The 25,568-nt window shown below is 39.9% G+C and overlaps 2 protein-coding genes across 2 annotated transcripts in view; one reads left to right on the top strand and one right to left on the bottom strand.

Annotated features, from left to right (window-relative positions):
- Nucleotides 1-14,232, bottom strand: part of abcb7 (ATP-binding cassette, sub-family B (MDR/TAP), member 7) — a 30,410-nt gene extending 16,178 nt beyond the window's left edge. Inside the window, exons 1-8 of the mRNA XM_061834361.1 lie at nt 14,083-14,232; nt 10,547-10,630; nt 10,384-10,461; nt 7,277-7,396; nt 4,409-4,541; nt 1,966-2,234; nt 1,262-1,350; nt 1,058-1,145 (exon numbers count right to left, since the gene is read on the bottom strand). Of these exons, the coding sequence (XP_061690345.1) occupies nt 1,058-1,145; nt 1,262-1,350; nt 1,966-2,234; nt 4,409-4,541; nt 7,277-7,396; nt 10,384-10,461; nt 10,547-10,630; nt 14,083-14,232 (1,011 nt within the window). The remainder of the gene's footprint in view (nt 1-1,057; nt 1,146-1,261; nt 1,351-1,965; nt 2,235-4,408; nt 4,542-7,276; nt 7,397-10,383; nt 10,462-10,546; nt 10,631-14,082) is intronic.
- A 128-nt stretch (nt 14,233-14,360) lies between these two features.
- Nucleotides 14,361-24,842, top strand: uprt (uracil phosphoribosyltransferase (FUR1) homolog (S. cerevisiae)). Its single transcript, XM_061834362.1, has 8 exons — nt 14,361-14,495; nt 14,573-14,831; nt 15,804-15,846; nt 15,924-15,993; nt 16,115-16,177; nt 18,978-19,139; nt 21,313-21,411; nt 23,859-24,842. The coding sequence occupies exons 2-8, from the start codon at nt 14,599-14,601 to the stop codon at nt 23,963-23,965; spliced, it is 777 nt and encodes a 258-aa protein (XP_061690346.1). The 5' UTR covers nt 14,361-14,495; nt 14,573-14,598; the 3' UTR covers nt 23,966-24,842.
- Nucleotides 24,843-25,568: the final 726 nt, after the last annotated feature.

Here is a 25,568-nt window from a genome sequence, read left to right as displayed (position 1 = left end):
CTAGGGTCACGGGCGTGCTGAAGCCTATGCCAGTCTTCTTTGGGGGAGAGTCAGGGTACACCCTAAATTGGTCGCCATCCAATCGCAGGGCACATTAGAAAAAACAACAATTTGCAGTCACATTCAGACCTACGGGTAATTTAGAGAGGTCAATAAATTGATGACATGTTTTTGGGATGTGGGAGGAAATGGGAGTGCCTGAAAAAAACCCACGCAGCCACTGGGAGAACATGCAAACTCCTCACAGGAGCAGCCGGATTTGAACCCCGGTCCTAAGTACTGTGAGGAAGATGTCCTAACCAGGCTGGATGTCATTCCCTTCAGGAAAAAAAAAAAAAAAAAGGTTCCATCCACCTCCTACCGCTTTTCAGAGTTGGGTCGCGGGGCAATAGCTTTAGCAGGGATACCCAGACTTCCCTTTCCCCAGCTACTTCATCAATGTCTTCCGGAGGGATCCCGAGGCGTCCCAGGCCAGCCGAGAGACATTGTCTCTCCAGCGTGTCCTGGGTTGTCCCCAGTGTCTCTTTCCGGTGGGACGTACCCGGAACACCTCACCAAGCAAGGCGTCCGGATCAGATGTCCGAGCCACCTCATCTGGGTCGTCTCAATGCGGAGGAGCAATGGTTCCACACTGAGCCCCTCCCGGATGACCGAGATTCTCACCCTATCTTTAACGGAGATGGTTTCAATAAATCCTTAAAAGCCCCAAATTAATGACATTCTTATGCATAATGTGTGCTAGTAAATTTCTACAACTGCATATCTGTATTATATATTGTATAGTACAGTGCCAACATACTGAAAAGGTTCAACAAATATACACAAAATGCAATTTACTTTAAAAACTCAGATTGCATTCCATAATAATACTAATAATGTGTGGGAGTAAAATATTTAGGGGGGGGGGGACTGAAAAGTTGAAACAGTAAAATGAATTCTACCAGTGGAACACTTGATAGTTCCTGAATTAAGCAAGGAGAAGAAAAATGAACCAAGTAGGGGTGTATTAAGGAGGAACTGAAACTAGGGTTAGTACACTATGTCTGTGTGATCTCACCTTAACAGTCTCGTAGTTAAGGAGAGAGTCGATAGCTGCATTGCCTGCTTCGTTGTCTGCTTTGTTCATTTCTATGCGGAAACGAGTTCTGTGTGCAGAAAGAAACAAGCACGTTTGCCCATCGAGCTAACAAAAGATAACAGTAGTTCATCTATATATACATTGTACAATGTACAAATTAGCACTAAAGTATATAAATGTTACCTCCACTGTGTCACAAGGATGGTGAAAACGGTGTACGTGGATAATGTACCCAAAGCTACGGCCGTGAACACTCCGCCACATTTGTAGAACTGCACAAGATGAAAGCAGATCATTTCCCCCTCCCATCATCCACAAAATAAGAGCCCCACGAAACAAAGTCAAGCAAGCACAGTAGTCCATCATGCTCCACTGCTGGAGTCACAAATGAGTTTGTGACCACTCCACAACAAAATAATATGTTACAAATGTTGGGGAAACTACAAGAACTAATCGTGCAAACACTTTAGCTATTTGGGCAATGATGTCGATCCTCATTACATCCAAGCTGACATTATGGTCCTGGGTGGAATAATAACACAAAGCTATAGATGAGCAGGTCTTTAAAGTGTGCGCGTGTGTGTGTGCACACACATGCATGAGTGTGTGTAGGCATACACTAGAGGACATTAAACTGCAACAAAGCTTCGGGATTCCACATCAACGCTAATGGGCTACGGGGTTGCCCACCCAAAGAAAGCGGGATTCATCTAATGAAAATGAGACATTATGGAATTAATATCCTGACAATCTGCTGCGGTGTGTCAAGGTGATGAAAGGTGCTGGGTATTGGAATAAGGACTACACAAAGAATGAACGCTGAGAGCAGAGTTTTCTTAGTATTTGACATATCGAACACCATAGAAGGATCTCAAAACAAATCTTACCAGGATGGCACTAACAAGTCCCATCTCAAAGATCGTGGGGCCCAGATTGAAGATGAGGGCGCTTAGGACAAATGAGATGCCTCGAGTACCACGGTCGATGGCCTTGGATAGTGCTCCCGTCTGGCGGCTCAGATGGAAGCCCAGATCCAGACTATGCAAGTGGAGGAAGACATTTTTGGCAATGCGCCGAATAGAGCTCTGGGCCACCTTGCCGAACACCATGTTCCGAAGCTCGTTGAAGAGGGCTGCACACGCCCGTGACAGACCATCTGGGACAGGGGAGGAAACAGGCAATTACACACTACAACAGTGTAAGGCAGGGAGGTTTAAACTGAGACAGAGCTGGTCTGACCCCAAGATCATTATAAACCTAGAATAATATAGAGATGATGTTTTGGTCAGATGTGGAGGGATATGAGAAGTTTTGCTGCAGCAAAGTGGACCAAGTGGGGTGGAATACGGCAGCCTCGATATTGGGCACAGGTAAGATCTTTCTTGTTTTTTTTTTTTTTTTTTTGTAGCTGTATGTACTTGAATGTTACAATGAAACCCCAATCAGAAATCGACCAAAGAATGTACTGGAGTGATAGTGGACAAAGTATGTCAGGTTTGGGGAACGTGAATTGAAGACTTCAGTAAAATCGACCTCAAGTAAGTGCACAATATTGACATTGGCACATGCCTATTTTCTGCACAAATATTTGCATTATCTATACTCAACAAAATTAAACATCTTCTTGTTGATCTTTGAAAGATGAATTTAACGATTGGACATTTTTAGCAATAATTAAGGACTTCATTTTGGAAAGTAAAATTCAAGGCTGTTTAAGAGTCACAGACACAGTGTATCAGGTGTACATGTTTATGACTGGAGGCTGACATGGGAGTGGATGTTGAATTACACTACCTCTCACTCTGATTCAGGTTGATACCATTCCCTCCCAATCCAAAGAGTCCAAGTCCATTTTCCAAGCTGCTTATTCTCACAAGGTTAAAGAAAAAAATCCTGCACCTACCCATTCCCACAGATTGCTCCCACCAAATCCAATTTTTAAAAAAAATTCTACTATATCCTGATTGATTAACCCACATCCCCCACTCCCCATATTTATTTTATTACCCCCAGTCAACACTGTTGTTTTTCTTTTCGGACACACACAGTGACTGATGGTGAAGCTCCCTCCCATTCCACCAGAATCCCACATGACCCACAGAAACCAGTGGGAATCCTGAAAATTGTCACCCACTACTTGTGACACACGCTGATGAGTGTTAGAAATGTCGTACATCTTTCTGGACTTCCCAATTTAATGCTGAGCAGAAAAAAAATGCTACTTGGCTGCTGGTAATTTGTTTTGTTTCAAAAGATTTGAGGTACAAGCTTAATTTTGCCACTGACAATGAGCACATCAGTATCTGGAATACAGCAGTTACAAAAGAAAATGCTTTGGGTGACTGTAACAAATTCACAAATGTTTGACTGACACATGGTATTCTTAAGGCGATTTCACTGAGAATACATGGCTGGCTTTATAGGAGTATATTAGTAATTCCTCTCTCAAGCAGTCTTTATGGGGCAGTAATGTGGCGTTAAATAGGAATGGTCATCAAATGAACAATGTGTCTATGTCTGACAAGGTAAGATGAGGACTGGGCCACCATTTCAACCAAATTTCACACCCCAACATTGACATGGGCCCAGAGCATTGCAGAGAGGGTGCACAAAATATTACACTACACACACCTAAACGCTTCCTTGACATCCTAATTCATCCAGTCTAAAATCCTGTTCATGTGCTCCAGTTATTCACCAAGCAGTAGTACTTAGTAAGACCTAAGTGGGTTTATTAAAATAAGTGGCTACACAAGCAGAGTGTACGTATCCAAGCGGAGCTCAATCCAACGGACAGACTTGCAATCGGTGTCAGGTCACTATTCCCATGATGTATTTATTTTTCATTAGGGCTTGGGGGAGGGAATAATTTCCATTGGAACTCTACCTCACCTCTGACTTTTTTTAGTGGACAGGAACTATTCAGGCAAAAAAGAAAATAAGAGCACAAATAGAGCACAGAGTCAAAGATAAACAAATTTGGCGTATGTCAGAAACCCGGTATAAGAACAGTCAAAATGTCTGTCTAAGTTTTCCTACATACAAATAAAAATGTTCACCTTGGTACCACATTGAAAAGTTGTCAACACATACAATGTGAGCAAATTAACATTGGTAAATCTAAATACACACACACACACACACACACACACACACACACACACACACACACACACACACACAAAATGAGGATGAGGCAGGGGATGTGCTGCAGGATTGATGCAAGTGCGCAAGTGTGTCGAGAAAGGTCATCTTGGAGATAATAGGCAGTCTCATAGTTGCCTCTGATGAGCACAGCACCTGCGAGTGCAAAACAAGTCTGGGACTCACAGCCAATCAACATTGCCGTTGCCATGGTAGCCACAGTGCTTGGTGCATCGTTCAGGTTCAGCATGTGTCCCGACATCTGGTTAAGCTCGTCCACTGCATACTTAAACATGAAGGGCACGGTCACATTGGTGATCTGGGGAAGCAGACAGAGAAGGGGTGGAGGGGGGTGGAGGGTGAAGAGACAAGTGTCAAACAGCCCATCAGACAACAAAAAGAGCCTCAACATTTCTGTAGTCCTCAGGAATATTTTTTTTAATAGGATAAAACCCTTCAGATGAACAAGTTCATTGTCAGGGGGGTCCTATCACGCATGACAAACCTCTCGTAAACACCCCCAAAAAAGAGCAAAATAAGATTGAAAGAAAAATAATTGAATGGACGTAGCAAAAGTTATGCCTTTGAATTTTTTAATCCAGTCAGTCAATTTAATAGATCAATAAATAACTCAATTCGTAATGTTATAGTTACAACTTAGCACGCCTTCATAATGGTTGAAAGCACAGAATGCAGTCCACAAAAATCTAGTCCTTGTATTTTAAATACCGGGAGCAAAATAACGCTCACCATCAAAGTGTTTGGGAGAATCATTCTGTTGTAGGCATGCATTGCAAAAGAATATTGTCCAAATAATTCAGCTTTACACAGAAAAAACAGACGGGGATAGGATTTTGAAGAAAAAATAAAACAAGTTTGGAAGTGGGTTTTCACATTTATGATTTATATTTGTCCTGGTTTGGTTAGCAGTGTATTTTTTTTTTTTTTGCATGTAGTTAAAAGAACAAAAGTGTGTTAACATTTTGATTGTAAGTTGGCAAAAACCTAAGTGAAATTGTTCTTAATAAAAGTGTCCTGAGGCTGTAATTTGATTCTTTTAATAAGCCATGTAACTTTCAATGGATGACATGTCAGATGTTGCTCATCGTGGTCAAAGGGATCGCTCAGGGGCTTCATGTGTTTGCTCAGACAAATAAAAAAAATAGTGGGAATATTGCTTGGATGTCTCTGCTGGTGGCATTGTGGTGGCTGGCATGTCCAGATGATGGAAGTGAATTTGGTTTTAGGGCCAATTAATAGCACAAGAGCTGCCGTGTGAGTTTACTTGGGAACTTTGCAACACATTAGTGCAGCCAGAGAACACAGGAACTGCATAACCACACAGTTTCCTTTCTGACACTTTGATTATTTCGTCAAATGATGCATGCTATAAATGAATATCAGGAAAGGCAATAGTTTAGACTAACAGATTGATAGATATTCTGTGTTTTAAGAAAGCAGGGGTAAAGGCTGTAAGGGCAGAGATCAAATTATTTTACTTAGGTGTAGAAGAAAAGAGAAGGGTGAAGAGTGTCACCTCGAGGGTGAAACTTGAAATTGAGCGGGTTATGTTTATTGTCATGAATGGTCATACCCCACAGGCAGGATGTGAACTAAACATGAAAAAAACCAAAAGCTAAACAAAGTAGTTCAGGCCAGATCTGTTTAAAGATGCCTCCAGGACACCTCCATGGTGAGGTGTTCCAGGCACGTCCCACCAGGAGGACGCCTCAGGGACGACCCAGGATGTGCTGGAGAGACTACGCCTCTCGGCTTGCCTGGGAATGTCTCAGATCTTCATAGTAGGGCAGGAGAAAATGGCTGTGGAGAGGGAAGTCTGGGCTTCTCTGCCAAAGATACTGCACGCATGATCTGACCTCAGATAAGTGGATGAAAATGAATGAATGAATAAAGTAGTCACATTCATTCTCCCCTAACCCTCCTGCCCGTTGACACCTGGGATAGGCCCCAGCACGCTCCACAACCCTAGTGAGGATAAGCGGGTAACAAAATGGATGGATGTTTATATTTTAGTGCACACACAAGTTCTGGAGCTCCTCTCTTCAAGGAGGTGTGTGTGTGTGTTGTGTAGCACTTTAGGTCCAACCTTGAATTCTAACTGTAATGCTTTTATTACCAGAGAGCAACCTTTTACAGTAATGGCCAGTGGTGGGAGATTTTAGTGCTCAGCAACAGAATACAGTCCCTTGAAAAATATTCATACACCTTGAACATCTTCACATTTTGCAATTTAGAACCACACAAATATTTTTAGTGACATTATATGATAACAACCAACACAAAGTAACACAAAATTGAAAATATTTCATCTGAGAGCAACACTTTACCTGAAACAATTTCCAACAAGTACACTCTCAAACGCTGGTACCTTCGGAGCATGGACATAAATGAAAGTGCTTAGCAAAAAAACAGCTGCAATAGATGATTTGCAAAGATTGCAATTATGTCAGCAACCACAAAGCCAAAGAAACATCAGATCCAAGGACTAGGTAGTGCATTCATTTTAATTTTCACATTTTGTAGCTTTTACACTGAACAAAGCACGAGGCCAAAACGAGCTGCATAAATCAAGACACGGTAGCTGTATTCCTAAGTCAGCGACTTAAATGTATGTATGTTAGGGACTGCACAACTCTAAGCAGATCCATTAAATATGTTTGAAGTGGGTGGCACAGTGGCGCAGCTGTCAAGCGAAAGCCTTCCGAGGACCCGGGTTCAAATCGCGGCCCCGCCTGTGTGGACTTTGCATGTTCTCCCCGTGCATGTGTGGGTGTTCTCCAGGCACTCTGGTTTCCTCCCGCATCCCAAAAAGAAGCATAAATTTGAGACTCTAAATTGCCCCTGCCCCTCGCTGTGATTATGAGTGCGACTATTGTCTGTCTCCATGTGCCCTGCAATTGGCTGCCAACCAATTCATGGTGTACGCTAGCTCGTGCCCAATGATAGCTGGGATAGACTCCAGCCCTCCTGAGACCCTTGTGAGGATAAGCTGCTCAGAAAATGAATGGATGCATGGATCGTCTGCGATAGTACCTTGGCTGCAGCTAGCAGGCCCAGCGAGATGCCAACACGGGCCCGTAGATCCGGTCTGTCCTTCGGCCACACATAAGAGAGCATGGCAGACAGGATTGTAGCTGAGTTCACCTCTTTCAGCTATGGAGAACAAGAATATTTTCATTTAGTTTGAAAACAAACAAATCACTTATTCTAGTAAGCTATACTCTTCATTCAACTTAAAACTTGTTTTTTTCATTCAAATTTTGGAGTATAAAACTGTGTAGTGGAACCTGCAAAGTCAAAAACCCTCGAAAACCCTCTCGCCTGCTGGATTAAAACAGTTCTGCCAAGGCAGGCCAGCAAATCCTCACAGAGATGTGAAAGTTTCATTGCCAGTTATAGGAAACGCTTGATTTGAGTTGATGTTACTGAGGCTCGCTAAACCACTGATTCAAAGTCAAAAATTTATATACGTTTCATTAGTATTTGTTACCATTACCTTTGAACTGTTGACTTGGGTCAAATGTTTTTAATATCCTTCCAAAAACCCGTCACAAGAGTTACCCAGGAAGTTTCATTCCTCCTTTCAGAATTGGTGTCACGGAGCCAATTTTGTAGGCCACCTTTCTCACACATGCATTCTCTGGTCTGCCCATAAATTTTCAACTGGATTGAGGTCTGGCTTTGGGACAGCCACACCTAAAAACTGACTTTTTCTATCAACAAGCTCCAAAGAGAATTCATTTCATTGAAGAGTGGTATGATGACTGGACATATGCATGGTGTTTATACTTTTGTATAAGTATTTAAACACAATGTGGCATTTCATGCATTTGGAAATTGCACCAAACCATAAACCCGACTTGTTCAAGTCCACAGTTCTCTTCCTTCCTTGACTAATGTGTATGTTGAATGTTAAGATATGTAACGATTTAGAAATGGGAACAAATTTGTGTTCACATGCAAGAAAGTAATTACTAGCCTAGACCAAATAATTTCTTCTCTCTCGCACGCATAACCACCTACCTCATCTAGGTACCTTTGGAAGTTTGGGTATTACAGTTTAGCGCTTCCTACCTGACCTAGGTACCTTTTGAAGGTTTTATGATTATATGTAGCTACTAAGCCAAAATGGCCGATATTTACTTTTTAATTTAAACTGCATTTTATATACACGTAATTTGTTATTTCTAGTCATTTTTAATGTATTTAATTTACACTGTGAGTTGTAAATATATCATTTCAGTTAAGAAATACAGTATGGCTAAATTGACTGAAATTAATGGTTAATTTTGGAGCCAAGAGTTGTAAAAAATGTTTTTTTCATTAAAAAAAAAAAAAAATCCTTCCCATTATGCTTTATTTGGGAATGGTATTATACAAGAGCTAGTTCTGAAACCACCTGAGGAATTTCAAAAAACAATCTCATTCAATGAGTGATGATATACAGTAGAGCATAAGACTAACTGGTTAATGAACAATTAGATGAAAATACATTTTGAAATACATAAAGTAAATTCTATTTTTATTTAATTTTTTCAATGGAATTATATATAGAATTCTAAATTCTACCAATATTCAATTGTGACAGCCCTAGAGACATGAAATATTTGCATTAAAAAAATGTTACCAAGCAGGTGCTGATAATACACATTATACACTTTATGTTTCTTTCGGCTTGTCGCGTTAGGGCGGGTATGTTTTTTTTTCCCCCACCAGCCCAGTTCGTGCTACCGTGTTGTTGTTAAGTTGTTGTATGTTAAGCTAAGATAAGGTATTAAAACATTGAAAACTCTTTCTGTGTACCGTCCGTCTTTGTAAATGTCTCGTGTTTCAATGTGGGCACTTGCGGCTTTTACACAGGTGCGGCTTATGTATGTAGCAAATTGTATTTCCTTTCCAAATGTACTGGGTGAGGCTTATAATCAGTTGCGCTCTGTAGGCCGGAAATTACGGTAGATCTCATACCTACAAAAAAGGTGACAGCATTGCAGTGACGGTTAAGAATTTTAACTCATGAGACATTCATAGGGAGTATCAAATGCCCATTTGTCCATTGAGGTTTTTGAAAACAATCACCAAGAAACGTTGACGATCGAACCTGAAGTCAACCTGAATGCAAGTCCCACGAGACACCAGGGCTGGATGAGAGCCCATCTGATAGTAGGGTGCCCAATGCTGCCAACATGTCTATTTACCAACACTCCAGTACACACCTGCCACAGGGACTCTCTGTGGGCCAAACTTGATGTACTAATCCCTCTAATCCATCCAATATGGAGTCTCAGTGTTAGAGCCCAACCGTAAGGCAGCAAATTACACGACCTTGTTCTCAACACCTGTATTTGATCAAATTAAGTTAAGTAATATTGCGAAGGAGGGATTAATGTTTACAGCAAATGTGAACGTTTCTGTGACACGCAGGGGGCTCAGTTAATGACCATTTGGTGGTTTTAATTGGCAAAATAAGTCAATCTACAAGTAAATTCAGATCCTGCAGATGAATTGGATGGATAGAGAGAGGGACAGAGAGAGAGAGCAATGGAGAGACAGAGCAATAGAGAGAGACATAGAGAAAGACAGAGATAGAGATATAGAGAGAGTGAGGGGAAGATAGAGCGAGTGACAGACAGATATTTTAGGGTCACAGTGTTTTTAAGAACATGAACGTATTTTCCTCATGATCTGCCAGCTGAGTGTGGAACACACACGCACGCGCACACGCACACGCACACACACGCACACACACACACACACACACACACACCATGGATGCAAGAACACATTAAAATTATTTCAAGATTATATATTTTTTTTACCTTCAATTTAGTTTCCAACTTCAAACTTCAGATGCTTTTTGTCAAATTACAAATCAACTGTAAGACCTAAAATTGTCAGGGAAGTGTTCAAAGATGATTTATTTATTTGATGGTATATTTAGGACTTAAACTGTTTTTAGAGAAAATTACAATCTTTGGGGAGGCCTCCAATACTTGCAGCAGGGCTTTGCCAATCGTCCCCACAAACAACAAGGGTTCACTGCATATTAGGAATTGTGTTTGTTTGGCATATGCCATGCGTCCCATTATTCCAAGTCCCACTGTGAATTGTTTTCATAAACAATTGAAAACAAAAATTCTCACCACATTTTTGGGGTCTGCACTGAGACCTCCTCCTGCATTCCCGTGCCAGCATGTTCGTTTGTCCGTTGCCTGTAAATGCTGTGAAATATTTGGCATTAGAATGTGTATTAATCTCATACTTTTAAAGCACTTTGATCTGGTGGTACTTCTCATCTCTACTTACATCTGCTGCCTCCAAAATCCGACGACTCTTTTCAGTTATGTTTGCAGCCCATACACTTCTTCGGGAGTGTGGCAGGGTACTCAGCTGAAACATATAGGAGATGTACATTAACTGCTAATAACGTTGTATAGCACCTTCCCTACCGTGGGTGTTCAACTTGCAGTTTCATTCTGTTTTTAATGTGACAAAAAGACTATAATGTTTGTCACTTAAAGTACATTGCAGGAGAAAGGGAGGGAATGTAGTGAAAAAAAAAAAGGGTAACGGAAAATGTTAACAATGTATTCTTATAGTGTTAGATCCCATTGACTACCACCATAGAATAAAATCTTGCTAGAGTTTGTGCGCAGGCTAATAAAAACCTGGATAACTGAATAAACAGTAGACGAGGAGAATTAGCATGAAAAGAGTGCAAGAGTGGCAGCCCCATTTGTTCATGCCATCCATCCATTTTCTGAGCTGCTTGTCCTCACAAGGGTCACACACACCACTCTTATTTATTATCATTAATATTAATAATATGAATACTAAATTTAAAAAAGGCTTGAATATGTTTTTATGTGCTTGGCTGACTCAAAATTAGCTGTTAGCTTGAAGAAAGTGCTGCGAGTGAAAGTTTTAGTCACGTGGATGCCAGGACTTGCTGTTAAAAATCACTCATGAGTACATTCAGTGCGGAGTACATCATTCTTCTGCCAAACGAATCACTCAAAAGTATTAGTACGTAGCGCCTGGGGGATCAAAAAGACAAATCACTCTTCAGTTCCTCAGTACACCAGTTTAGTGAACAGATCACTCAGTTAACTTAACCCCCTCCCCTAAATGAATCACTAAGTTCCTCAGTACACCATTTCAGTGAACGAATCAGCAGATTCACATAGATTCCTCCTCTGGCTGACACTGGCTGCTCATTGCCCATTCGCTGAAGTGAGCGACATCGGTGGAAAGTCGCAAATCGGTCACGCTCTAGCCTGGATGCTGGCTGTCCGTTAGTCATTTGCAAAATTGTCACAAGTGACAGTCAAGAATGCTTCAACAGTTCCGTTTCCCCTCTCAGGCAAGTAAGCGAGTCATTCGCGGCGGACTAGCAAAGGGAACGAATAATTTCATTAACAGATTTGGTTCAGTTAGTTCACTAAAAAGATTTTCTTCTTCTTGAGAAATTTGTTTACCGTAACAATTTTTGATTACATTGTAATTGTAAGATTAGTTTCTGTTACAGAAACAAAAAAATAATGCTGTTAGTATTTTATAAAGGAGAGACAAGGGGCGCAAAGCTCCCAATTGACCCCTCCGTAGAAATTGCGTCATCCGCGTCGCAGACCAATCAGAGGCCAGAGATCTGCATAAACCACACCCTCTTTTTTGCACCCGCAGTTCCCTCAGACAACGTTGCATGGTCCAGTATAGCTTTTGTTAGCGTTTTTTCGCGTATTTGGGTTCTTTAATAATAGATATGGTTAAGAGGTGTAGTCACGGCCTTTGTAATAGTGACGACAGGTATCCTGATAGGCTAGTTGGTGGAGTTGAATTTGTACCCTTTCCAAAACCGAAGACCGAGTACGAAAAATGTCTTTGATGGATCAAACTTTGTGGAAGACCGCATGATCAACTGAATCCATCTAAAATCAACCGGAACAGAAGACCGAGTACGAAAAATGTCTTCGATGGATCAAACTTTGTGGAAGATCGTATGATCAACTGAATCCCTCTAAAATCAACCGGAAAAGATATGTATGCACGAAGGTAAGCCCTATATTTGATTTTCAATACATGTCTCATATAAATGAATGAGCAGTTCTTCGCTTGCATAATATAGCTACGTGTGAATGATTGACACACTTGATCTGTGTTGGGCGATATCTTGCGATGATCTGACTGCACAAACGTGTCTCTTTGTTGGCGGTGAGCTAAGCTAAACTGGACTAGCAGTCCTAAAAGCCTTCGACGTGCACCGAGACACCAAGACTGAACGAAGGATGTTTGAGGACGCTAAAGTAGTGATTGTTTTACTCGGTCGGGACTTACGTAAGTTCAGCACTAATTCAAGAATAATTATTGAGGGGAGCGCGTGACGTTACACAAAGAAAACGAGAGAAACAACTCGTAAATCAAGCCTCGCCTTCTTTTCCTTCATACGGCAATTCACAAACGGCTATACAGATACATATACAGATTCTGCACACAAGTGTAACACGAAAATAGGAAACTGTCAATGACGAATTCGTCTTTGGGTTACAATATATTATATTATATTATGTGGCTTCTCGGTCTTCCTCTGACTCCGGAAAAATCTCGCGCTAATATCAATGGTTTCTCCGTAGATATGCATGTAAATACCATTGAAATACCCCTCGCTTAAATACTTGAAGCCCTGCTGTCTGCTTTTCAACGATATTTCACTGTTAGCTAAGAATGCGAGTGAGAAATTAGCTGGTAAATCGGACAGTTTCGCTCCTGTCTTTTCTTCCTGCGCCGCCATTTTTGCTAATTGTTTCTCTGAGGTTACCACATGTGGGGTGACGTAACTTCAGGAGGCGTGGTTAAGTGCCCTGTACGGAGGGGTCAATTATGTAAAGTTTGTCAATTCCGGTTGTATGTCATTCCAGTGCATACTAACCCTAGCACATGTGAATGTCACTGTTCAACATGATATATAATAGATCAAATACTGAAAAATACACCAAGATATTAGAGGAGCTTAAAGGCTTAATCAGCATTATCGCTTTTTCAATTATTGGTTTGGGTTAAAATGATTTTTTTTTTCTTCAAAAAGCAAAAAAAGTTACCTACCGGCTTTCAACATCATCTACATGTTCAGTTTATGCATAATCAAATATCCTGCTATGTTCTCAAGTATATTGTGCCGGTTTTTAGCATTTAAATAGCCAATCTTAACGCAGTGGCATCATTTCGAAACTGTGTAACTTCGAAACTAAAACTAAAAGTGGATACACTTTCACTTTTCAAATGTCTCACACTGAAGTTTCCCTCTGACCGTGGAGCTATGCCTTTCATCCACAATGCCAACATTGGCAAATAAGTGTCAATGCACCTTCGGGTGGGGGGAAAACGCGCTTATCTATCATTTACTGACTCCTCTGTGGGTCTCCAACACATGATGCAAGACCCCTGACAGGCTGATATGATTTGCCCAAATAAAGAAATGAACAGTATTATTCCACCCACCGTGTCTGTCAAATGTCAAACAAAAGATGTAAATTAAAAAAAAAAAAAAGTATTTTATTAAATCGGTGTTGTGTTGTGCAGATACAAATGTTGCAACTTAAAAACGTCGAACTGGAGTTCCAAGGTAGGTACTAGCAGTCATTACACAAACTGAAGTTCGATTTGCATGATTCCAGTCGCATATAACAGGCATACAGGTAAACAAAAATCCCACAATCGTTAGTTTAATTCCACTGTTGCAAAGGAGAACACTGACAACTTATTTCCAGCTCTGTCCTTGTACAGTTCTCTTTCCTAATTAAGCGAACTGTGTTCTCTCCAACTCACCAAGTCCTCGTTTAACTTACCGGGTAAGAACTTTGGGTCGTGAACCTCCAGACGTCCTCGCCCTGACTTTTACTCCAAACGTGGTACGAGCTCGACTTTTGCAGGAGAATTGCCAGTTTTCGTCTATGGAAGTGTAAGCCGCATTTTAACGACAGCAACGGTGGCGCCATGTTTGCAAGTGCGAGGGGAGGTGAGTGGCCCGGACGCCTTCTACGTCATTTCCGTTGTTGTCATCGCCAGTCACTAGTGTCCAAGCTAGCAAAGGAAGCGTGGTCGCTACATACTTTGATTTTACCCTTAATCTCAATTGACTTTTTAAACGAGGCGGTTTTTAGTTTGAACGTATGTAAATTTGACACTAATAGTTTAGCCCCATGCGACCGCTGGATTGATTTGGGAAATCTCCTTTCGAAAACACGAGCCGCTGTGGAAGGTAAAACACGTTGTCTGGCCGCTTAGTCTTTGTCAAACGGCTGATTAACGCTCATGCAACCTTGACCCCTTTGCTAGACAACTACCGGCCCCCCTCACTCAGAATGCCTTGCCACAATCAGCAAATGAGCAATGTCAACACCAACCAGGATCACCCTATGAAGCAAGTGCGCTTTGCCACAAACAGCAGCGGCAATGTGGCAGCTGTGTTGTCGACTTCTGAGGCAGGTGATGCCAGCAGCAGACAGCCCATAAACCAGGACTCCTTGGGACCCCAACTCAAACTGCTTCCACTCAATGACCAGATCAGAGAATTACAGACTATTATTAGAGACAAGTGAGTCACTGCTTTGTTGTTATTAGAGTTATTAGTAGCAGTACAATCTCACATTCTCCCCCACCAATTTGATAAAAGAATCCCAGTCAAGCCTTCAATACCCTTTCGGTCACTCTCACAGCTCTTCTTTCGCCCTGAATGGAAATAAACAATGTATACAGAAAGATAAACCACTATATTTCAGCCATTTTATTTAGGTGACAAAGGTCTGTCTTTCCATTCTGGCTGAAACATTTCAGCAGCACAAATTTCTGTCCATCACCATTATTACCATTTTTATTAGTAATCGTATTAGAAGTAGTAGTATTATAAACTCACATTCTCAGCCACCAAATTTCTACAGTTAATCATAATAATTATGTTATTACATTATCTCCCCCCTCTTACTACTTACTAATAACCAGTATACCAGGTGAGTTAACCTAATCAAATATACCTGGAAACCATCACAGTTTTTAATTTATATCTATCATCCAATATATGCTATCAACCCAGAATTAAATCTGCTCTCTAATGCGTCCCAACATTAATATAACATAACTATATGTTATTTTAGATGTTTGTCATCTAAAGTCATACCAGAAAAGTAACCCTTTGGGTTGGGGGTGACCTTTTTCTCATCACGTAGCATTTCTGCCTTCATAAAGCTCTCAATGGGCTATGATCAAGTTTAGCGGTTGAAATGATATTGCTCCTGATATTGGAATACATATAATTTATGTTTGATGGATTTCCCATCAAATGTCACTTGGTGAGATTGTGTCAGTTGGAAAATATATAGACCAAGATTCAGTACGGTGATCCACTCCACTAATTACAATTTCCAAACTGAAATGCCCATAACACCTGAACATAGAACATGAATATAATCTCGTAATGAAATACAGTATTGTAGCAGTTAATAACTACTACAACTAATTAAATATTTTGTTCGGAAAAATCCAATATATACTTTATTTCTTGTGTTTCTAGGACTACCAGCAGAGGGGATTTCGTGTTTTGTGCTGACCGACTGGTATGATCATACAGTACCATGATACCAACAGTGTTTATCTTCCCATGATTTAATCGGCCCATATTTTTGTTCTCCAGATTAGACTTGTAGTCGAAGAAGGATTGAATCAACTGCCTTACTCCGAGTGCACTGTAACCACACCAACAGGTGAGAATCGGCGTGAGAAATCCTGGCAAAGTCAACATCCATCCCATTTCAAAGAAGAGCTGACTTGGATTGTCCAACAGAACTATATTCATAACTGACTTGTGCCATATTTTCTCCTGAGGATATAAATATGATGGAGTGAAGTTTGAGAGAGGCAACTGCGGCGTCAGCATTATGAGGAGTGGTGAGTGGTGAGACACCGAACAATGTATACAGAAAGTGAACACACTCAACATACCTACTTTATATCCTTTACAATATAATTTGGAAACTGCAAAGGTCTGTAAGGAAAAAGGCCACAAAATAGGTAAAATTTTGAAATTCAATATTATCTACTTTCTGTTTCAAATATGCCTGAAATGAAACAAAATTGTTTTTTTTTTCCACCAATACAGTAGTACCTCTAATTACGAAACTACTGTAATTCCCGGCCTGGTTATAAGCCTCACCCAATACATTTGTAAAGGAAATACCATTTGGTACATACATACGCCGCAGCTGTGTAAAAGCTGCAAGTGCCCACATTGAAACACGAGATATTTACAAAGAAAGATGGTACACAGAGAGTTTGACGCTAGTGCCGCCGTGCTAACGCTAGCGCTGGGGTTAACAGGGCCGGTTAAAAAAATTATAAAATAACATACCGGTAAAAATCACTAAGACACAGCATTAACACGCTAGTACAGCGCTCAGAGGGCCAGACCGGTAAAAGTCACTTCCTCGGCACATATATTGCAACAGTCTCACTCTTACCTTTTCTGCTTGAGTGCCTCCTAATCCACAAATTAGCTGCATCACTGCATAAACCGCAGGGTTGAATGCATGTGAAAAAACTTGCGGTTTATAGGCCAGTAATAACAGTAATCCATTCCGGAAGTTGTTTGGTAACATTAATTTTTGTAAGTAGAAGCACATTTTACATGTAAATAGCGTAATCTCCAAGTACATCATTCAAGTTCTCATAAAGAGGACAAGTCTTGTGGGACACCCACATTTTCAGAAAAAAAAAAAAGTTGATTCATAGAGAGTTGTAAATTATCCATCCATCCATTTTCTTTTTGCTACTTATCCTCATGAGGGTCGCGGGGAGTGCTGAAGCCTATCCCAGCTGTCAACGGGCAGGAGGCAGGGTACACCCTGAACTGGTTCCCAGCCAATCGCAGGTCATATTGATACAAACAGCCGCACTCACAGTTACACCTAAGGGAAATTTAGTGTCCAATTAATGTTGCATGTTTTTGGGTAGTGGGAGGAAACCCACGCAGGCACGGGGAGAACATGCAAACTCCACACAGGCGGGGCCGGGATCGAACCCGGGTCCTCAGAATTGTGAGGCCAACGCTTTACCAGCTGCCAGTTGCAAATTAATATGTAATCAAACGTGTGTAATAAATAATAAATTTCCTTGATTTGCCCCTAAGGGATTTCGTTTGGTGTGCCTGAGACGCACAAAAATTAGCCTGGACGCATGAAGCATATCTGTTCTTTGACAAATGGTTTAAGACCTGCTCTTTGTGTGTGCCTGAGAGAGAGTGAGAGAGAAAATAAAAAAGCTTCCTCTCACAGCCACTCAAAAGTATGACTCTGGTCTTGGTGTTAACCACTTAGAAGCAGAGTAGGGAGAGTTATTGTTCCATACAATGGACATGGGAGTTTTTCTGGACTCAATCAATCTTCATTGGTTTGGTAACACCTGCTGTGCTGCTCACAGTTCAGCAGGCCCCGCTGGCAGAAAGACTTTGTGTGCTTTGTAAATGCACACAATTGGGACACTTCATGGAAAGCATTCGCAAACCGGCAAGCTAACGAGTTAGCGAGCTAAGGGCTGTAGCCAAAACTCATTGGACCGTGGCGTTATCATTAAAACATCTGTACTGGGAATTGTGTGTGTTCCCCCACATAACGCACATGTGCGGATGGGAAACTTAACTGTTTACAAACCATAACCACAGTAGCAAACCCTATCAATATTCAGGCAAGGTGAAGCACTCAAGTCCAGTAGCTTGGGGGGGTTCCTTTTTTTTTTTTTTTTAAATTCTTTATTTAGTCAGAAGTTTTTTTAAAAAGTCAAGAGGCATCAGAAATTATACAGTACATTAGATGACAACATTCAAAGGAAAAATAACATTAAAACCCATGGCGTCTGATATTATTTTGTATTATTTATTCATATTTGGCAGGCTTTAGACATTTTTTGGGACTATTTCGTGAGTGAAGGACTATACGTATCTGCCAAATATTTAAGCGCAATTTTTTTCCAGACAGAAAGTCATGAATTTTTTTATTTTAGATATTTTACTCATTGTTCTACATTACAATTCCGACATGCAAAATTCTTCAGAATTGAAAGTTAAAAAGTATGTATTGGAATTATTATCTCCAATATTATATCATATTATATTATCTCTAATATCATTATATCAGTGTTATAAAAAAATCTACAATGCTGTGTAATGTAATGCGGAGGATTACCATATCTGTACTACATAAAATGCAAGGAATAATTTTTTCCCCACACATGTGCATCGTGGGACTCCCAAAGTCTTATGTTTAAAATGATCTACATGTCTGCAGTCAAGTTAGCATTGTAAATGAGAAATTTCTCAATTGTGTTACCTGATTAAATAAAAGGTTAGGTTAAATAAATGAATAAACAAGTGGGTGCGGGTACCCGTTCTGGAAGGGTTACTTGGCTCATCACTAAAAAAGGCTGACACACCCTGGTTTATGGTGGTGACATTTAAGATAGGAACAAATTAATTCACTTCACCCTGTGAGAAATGTGGGAATCAACCAACATCATGAAAGAGATTGTTTTTGGGACTTTGGACATTCCACCTTTCCAGTACTTCGGCACGAGCTCTAACTATTTAGATAATAGATTTAGAGTCATGGATTATTAGGTAAAGGCTACTTGTGTCAAACATACTGTAGGAGTGAAGGAAAAACATTTTCATTTTGTGTTTGACATGTTTTTGGTGCAGGTGAGGCCATGGAGCAGGGTTTGCGAGACTGCTGCCGCTCCATTCGTATTGGCAAAATCCTCATCCAAAGTGACGAGGAGACCCAGAAAGCCAAGGTTTACTATGCCAAGTTCCCTCCAGATATTTACAGAAGAAAAGTGCTCCTCATGTACCCCATCCTCAGTGAGTCGAAGCATGCGTGCACACAAAAGCGCACACGCTGTTCTGTGCTAGAATTAAATTGTGAAACCAGCAGATACAGTGTGTATGAAAAGTATTAAGACCCCCTTAAATCTTTCCACTGTGTTCAAATGCAGCCATTTGCTAAAATCATTTAAAATTCACGTTTTGCCTCATTAATGTACACACATAACCCCATTATGTCAGAAAAAAATGAATTGTTAAAATTTTTGAAGATTAAAATACTGAAATATCACCCAGCCATAAGTATGCAGGCCCTTTTCTGTGAGAGTCAATATTTAACTTGGGTGCTCTCCATTTCTTCTGACCGTCCTTAAGACGATTCTGCATCATTATTGGAGTTTAGATGTCTTTGATTAGACTGGAGTTGATTAGGAAAGCCACACGCCTTTGTTCACAGTGCATGTCAGAACAAATGAGGATCCTGAGGTCAAAGGGAACTGCCTGAAGCGTTGCCAAGAGACAGAATTGTGCCAATGTGCAGATCTGGCCATGGTTACAAAAAAAAAAAAAATCTGCTGCTCTTGAGGTTCTTCAGAGCTCAGTGGCCTCCATAATCCTGAAATGGAAGGGGTTTGGAATGACCAGAACCCTGTCTTGAGCTGGCCGTCCAGCTAAACTGAGCAATTGGGGGAAAAGACCTTGGTGCGGTAGCTAAACAAGAACACAAAGATCACTTTGGCTGAGGTCCAGAAATGCAGTTAAGAGATGGGAGAAAGTTCTCGAAATTCAACCATCACTGCAGGCCTCCACCGGTCGTGGATTTATGGCAGAGTGATCCAACAGAAGCCTCTCTTCAGTGGTCACACATGAAAGCCTCCAGGGAGTTTGCTTTAAAAAAAACACATCTGAGGGACTCCAAGAAGTTGATAAATAAGGTTCTGTGGTCTGAGGCCAAGATAGAACTTTTTTTCTTTTACCTTGATTCTAAGTAGTATGTGTGGAGAAAACCAGGCACTGCTCATGACTTGTCCAACACAGTCCCAACAGTCAAGCATTGTAGTGGCACCATCATGCTGTGGGGTGCTTTTTTTTTAGCTACAGGAAGAGGAAGACTGGTTCCAATCAAAGGAAAGATGAATGTGGCCCAGTACATGGACATCCTGGACCAAAACTTTCTCCAGAGTGCTCACTACCTCAGACTGGGTCAAAGGTTCACTTTGCAACTAAAGAATGACGCTAAGCACACAGCTAAAATACCGAAGGAGTGACTTTGGAGCAACTCTGAGACTGTTCAATAATGGATCAGGCAGAGCACCTTAATTAAACCCAATTGGGCATCTCTGGAAAGACCTTAAAATGGTTTTCCGCCAACGTTCACTACCCAACCTGACAGAACTAGGGAGGATCTGCACAGAGGAATGGCTCAGGATCCCTAAATCCAGCTATGAAACGCTTGTTGCATCAGTCTGAAAAAGGCTCATGGGTGTATTAGCTCAAATGGGTACCTCTACTAAACACTGAGCAAAGGGTCTGAATACGTATGGCTGTGTGATATTTGAGTTTCTTTTTTTAATAAATTTTCAAATTTCATGCTTTTTTTCTTGTTAATATGAAGTGCTTAGTGTAGATTTGCTTAAATGATTTTAGGAAATGGCCACAATATAAAAGAGAAAACTTCCAGGGGTTCTGAATACTTTCCATACACACCTTATGTGAGACTCGCATTTTAGTGCATATGCGCTTGAATTTCATGTATATATTTATTCGAAGAAATCTTAGTCACTTTGCTTTTTACTGCCAAGTCTACATTTCCACATCACTCAGGCACACTCACCCTGGACTGATAATTATAGCTCTCACAGAGGAAATTATACATTGCTAAGCCAATGGCCACCAAGCTGCAGGAAAGCATAATGAGGGCTTAAATTTTGCATTTCCCTGCGCACAAATGAGAGCAAAAATATGCTACTGACCCTTTCAGGTTGGAGGTTTATTTTAATGCCAGAATATTTGCAAGCATGTTAAGTGTGCGGGTCAAGTTAAGGACCTTTTTGTGATAACATAGGCAATTCCTTTCCACCTAATTTCCATGTTTTTTTATTATCTATTAACCTAGTTCATCCCTAAAATGTCAGATTTTGAATGAGGGCTGTCTTGGGTGTGTGACGTGTGAAATGCATCTCAAATGTTGCGTGTGTTTTTTTTTTGTCAGGTACTGGGAACACTGTGATTGAAGCAGTGAAGGTACTAATCGAGCACGGAGTCCAGCCCAAACATATTATCCTCCTCAGCCTCTTCTCCACACCTCACGGTACATTAGCACAGCTGCACGGGCTCATTTTCCAATATCTTTTGTTTGCACAACAAATCAAACAGTCTCCAATCTCCCACTGTGCTTCTTCTCCTGATGTGTCATTGCTTTTATTCAACTGGTAAACTGCATTGCTGCGTGGTGGATGCAGCTAGTAATTAGTCTTATTCAACACTGTTGGCAATATGTCTCTGACAACATTGAGACAGCTAACAAGGTCAACGGTAGCTTGCATTTTTGCACTGATAGGTTTTTAGCATGTATTTTAGTCTTTAAGCCAATGAGGCCGACGACAGATATAAAAGCTTAACATTGAGCTAAAACCTCACTGCACCGATTGTAAAAATCCCATATTTCAATTTGAGCTGAAACATTATTGAGTGAATATTAACTCAATTGCGTTAGTTCCACATAGATTGGCTTTTAGTTCACACGTTTGATACTGATGCTGTTTATGCAAACCTTGAGTGAAATATTCATTTTAGTCTATGCTGCTAAGAAAATGGATGTTCATAATTTGGACACATTTTATTCTAGATATACAAAGGTTTTTGACCCAGCCTCCTAAAAGAATCTGAATCCATAATCTTTTGGCAACAGAATTGAAATAAGGAACTGGAATCTGAACCAGAATCGCCAAATTCAAAAAAATGGCCAAACCTAATTATAAATACACTCATATACAAGTAAAAACATAGGGCAGCTCATTCTCTGTCTCACAAATGTTGAGGCTACTTACATGTATTAGAATCTGACATTTATTTTAAAAAGGAGATGCGGAGTGGTTAAGCAATTATTTTTCTTATAAAGATACCAAGTAGTGTAATTGTTTGAGCCTCCAGTTTACCATTACTGAACATTTCCACACAATCAACAATTATTTTCAGTCGAATTAGTCATCATTCTCTCTGTCCACAGGATAACAATTCTGTATTTAATTCATAACGTGCATACTAATCAATTATTGAATTGCTAAACATTATGTCAAACCTGGGGAGTTGATTGTGTTTAATCTGTTTTTAATCAATTTAGACTGTAGTACATGCACTGCTTAACTTCAACCAGCAGAAGTACTGCTGATTCCATATACAGTGGTACCTCTACTTACGAAATTAATTATTTCTGGAAGTCATTTAGTTCCATGTAATTTTCATAAATTGAAGCACTTTTTACCTGTAAATAGCCCAATCCATTCCGTGGAGTTATTAAAGTTGTTGTCTGGGGTGAAAAAAAGAAAAAAAAACAGTTAAGCAAAAAGAAATCATAGTAAAACCCTTCTCCCTCGGTTGTGACATTAAAAAAAAAAAAAACATTTGTTTTTGAATCGGTAGCAGATTCGAGTTTTTGCTGAATTTCAGTAATTTCTGAGCTGATGAAAAGAAAAAAAATTGTGAACAATGAACAAACACACCTGTGAAGCAGAGGACTGGATTTGATAGTTATTTCTGTATTGATTTAGCTCATCTATTGAAACAGAAATGACACTCAAAATAATATGACCAAACCTCCAAAGAACTTGGGAGTTGTTCACAACAGAATTGGGAATCAATCATTTCAGCAGATTACAAAATTCTGTCTTCATGTCTAAGTAAATCTTTGTAAATCATGAAGAATATGGAGGCTACAATTACCAGTTAGCCTACATTTAGCACAATTTCCAAATGTATTTACTGCTCTGTAGGCTACAAATGTTTTTTTCCAGGTCTGTATAGATTTCGTTTTACTTTGATTTGTAGACTGTATGCTTGTGAATCAAAATGGGGACAATTTCCTTGGTAGGATGCGTGCAATTTGTAATGTCAAATATTGTAGGCTGCTCTCGCACTGTACAATAGTATTATTTTAACTAGACCAAGAAAAATGTACAGTAAGCATTGTCAAAGAAGACTGGACTACGACTGAAAGGCTGGCATGAAGGCCATTTCAATCGTCCTCTACCATAGTGTTAACACTTGTGAAAATTGTGACGAGGAGTTCTGATACAATGCCAAAGAAAAGTGCGGTATGGATGACTAATGAAAAAGTAATTTCATTTTTATGTGAGTGAATTGTTTTTGTAGGGAAACGGGCTTTTGTATGTGAGCTTTGGTGTGCTGAGTTTTGAGAATATATTTTCTGTTTCAAGAAATAAGCCAAACAAACCAATAACAGCAGCTTCTAAAAGAATCCTGCTTTAGATAAGATGCTAGCACCCTCTAGAGTTCATGGAATTAAAAGACATGGGCCACCATGAGGCCACTGAACTGTAAAAGGATGGCCATTTTGCTTGTGACATTGTTGGACAGTGTCCAAAATTAGGTCTGCATTACTTTGTTAAAACTGAGAAAAAGGACCCCCCCCCTCCCCCCCATTTCAACATCAAAATTTTATAGTGCTTTAAAATATGTGCTCATGCAGAATTAAGTTACAACCTATGTAATTTAAAATATATATAATTTTTTCTTTAGGGGCCAAGTCTATCATCCAGGAGTTCCCAGACATCACCATATTGGCAACAGAGGTTCACCCAGTGGCACCAACACATTTTGGACAAAGGTATTTTGGCACAGATTAAAACCCAGGACCAGTTGAGCAACTTGAGCTTGTTATTGTTTTAAGAACAGGATGCGTTTTTGTCAACTTTATTTAAAAATGTTCATGTTTTCATTGTTGTCTTCAAAAGAAAAAAAAGAAAGAAAACTCGCTATTTATTCAGTTGATTTGTTCTTGCTGTTTCTCATATGAATACAAAAATGCTGAGCCATATCAAGATCACTTTATTTTGCATCTTGATCATTGATTCAATAAAGGATTTATATTTGCTATCTGAAAGACCACCCAAATGGAAAATAACTATATTTACTGACAGAGAGACACATTTAGATACAGTATGCCAAAGACCAGTTTCAACTGGACCACAAGCTTTTGCAAATGCTGCCTCGTGGTTGGGGGAAAAGTTTTTTTTAATTGTTAGAGATCCAGGTTTTTTTCATACAATGTGTGTCGCTGATGGATAGTCATTGTAAAAAAAAAAAAAAGTTAACACTCTTGTTTCTTCAGTTTTTCTGATTTTAAACGCCTGCTATAACTGAAGGTGGATTTGTGCAAAAATAATGACAATACAAATGCTGATATCTAGCCATTTTCCATTACTGTATTTTCTTGATGGTAACCAAAACTAATGGAATCCAATTAAGCTTAAGCATGTCAAATAGAACAAAATATTTTGGAATCCGCTGCATTTTTGTCAAGCTCATTGTATTATTCAGGTAATATGCCTTTCGTGGTACCAGGCTATAAAATGAACAAGAAATTGAAGAAACAAGATATACATATAGTGGATATTGAACGGAATCAAACGCCCTTAAAATTACTGGGAATACAATAGCGTTTAAGCATTTCAAAGAGAACAAAATGTTATGGAATCAGCTACATTTTTGTCAGGCTCATTGTATTTTTTCAGGCAAAATGCCTTTAGTGCTACCAGGCAATAAAATGGACAAGAAATTGAAGAAACAAGGGTGGTCTTAAAATTTTTGATTTTTTATATATATACACATACACGCGCACACAAACACACAATGTACAGTGCATATGGAAAGTATTCAGACCCCCTTAAAACTTTTGTTATATTGCAGCCAATTGTTAAAATCATTTAAGTGCGTTTTTTTCCCTCATTAATGTACACAGCACATCCTACCCTAGATTGACCGAAAAGAAAATGGAATAGTTGGATTTGTTTTGCAGATTTATTAAAAAAGAAAAACTGAAATATTACACAACCATATAAGTATTCAGACCCTTTGCTGTGACACTCATCTGTTCAACTCTGGTGCTTTCCATTTCTTCTGCTCATTCTTGAGGTGGTCCTGCACCTTCATTGGAGTCCAGCCGTGTTTGATTGTGTTGATTAGACTTGATTAGTGAAGCCAGACCCTTTTCTAAATAAGACCCTTCAGCTCACAGTGGATGTCAGACCAAATGAGAATCATGAGGTAAAAAGGAACTGCCTTATGCGCTCAGAGACAGAATTGTGGCAAGGCACAGATCTGGTCAAAGTTACAGAAAAAAAATCAAACGCACTTGAGGTTCCTAATAGCACAGTGGCCCCCATAATCCATTAAATTGAAGACGTTTAGGACGTCCAGAACCCTTCCTAGAACTGGTCGTCCGGCCAA

This window comes from Syngnathoides biaculeatus, chromosome 11, assembly GCF_019802595.1.
Source record: "Syngnathoides biaculeatus isolate LvHL_M chromosome 11, ASM1980259v1, whole genome shotgun sequence".
NCBI classification, from domain to species: Eukaryota; Metazoa; Chordata; class Actinopteri; order Syngnathiformes; family Syngnathidae; genus Syngnathoides; species Syngnathoides biaculeatus.
This window is presented reverse-complemented; position numbering and strand designations above follow the sequence as displayed.

Coding starts and splice junctions, on each gene's coding strand:
- uprt (XM_061834362.1), top strand. CDS start 14,599: ATGCCTTGCCACAATCAGCAAATGAGCAATGTCAACACCAACCAGGAT. Junction 19,140..21,312: donor CCTCATGTACCCCATCCTCA/GTGAGTCGAAGC, acceptor TTTTTTTGTCAG/GTACTGGGAACACTGTGATT. Junction 21,412..23,858: donor CCTCTTCTCCACACCTCACG/GTACATTAGCAC, acceptor TTTTTTCTTTAG/GGGCCAAGTCTATCATCCAG.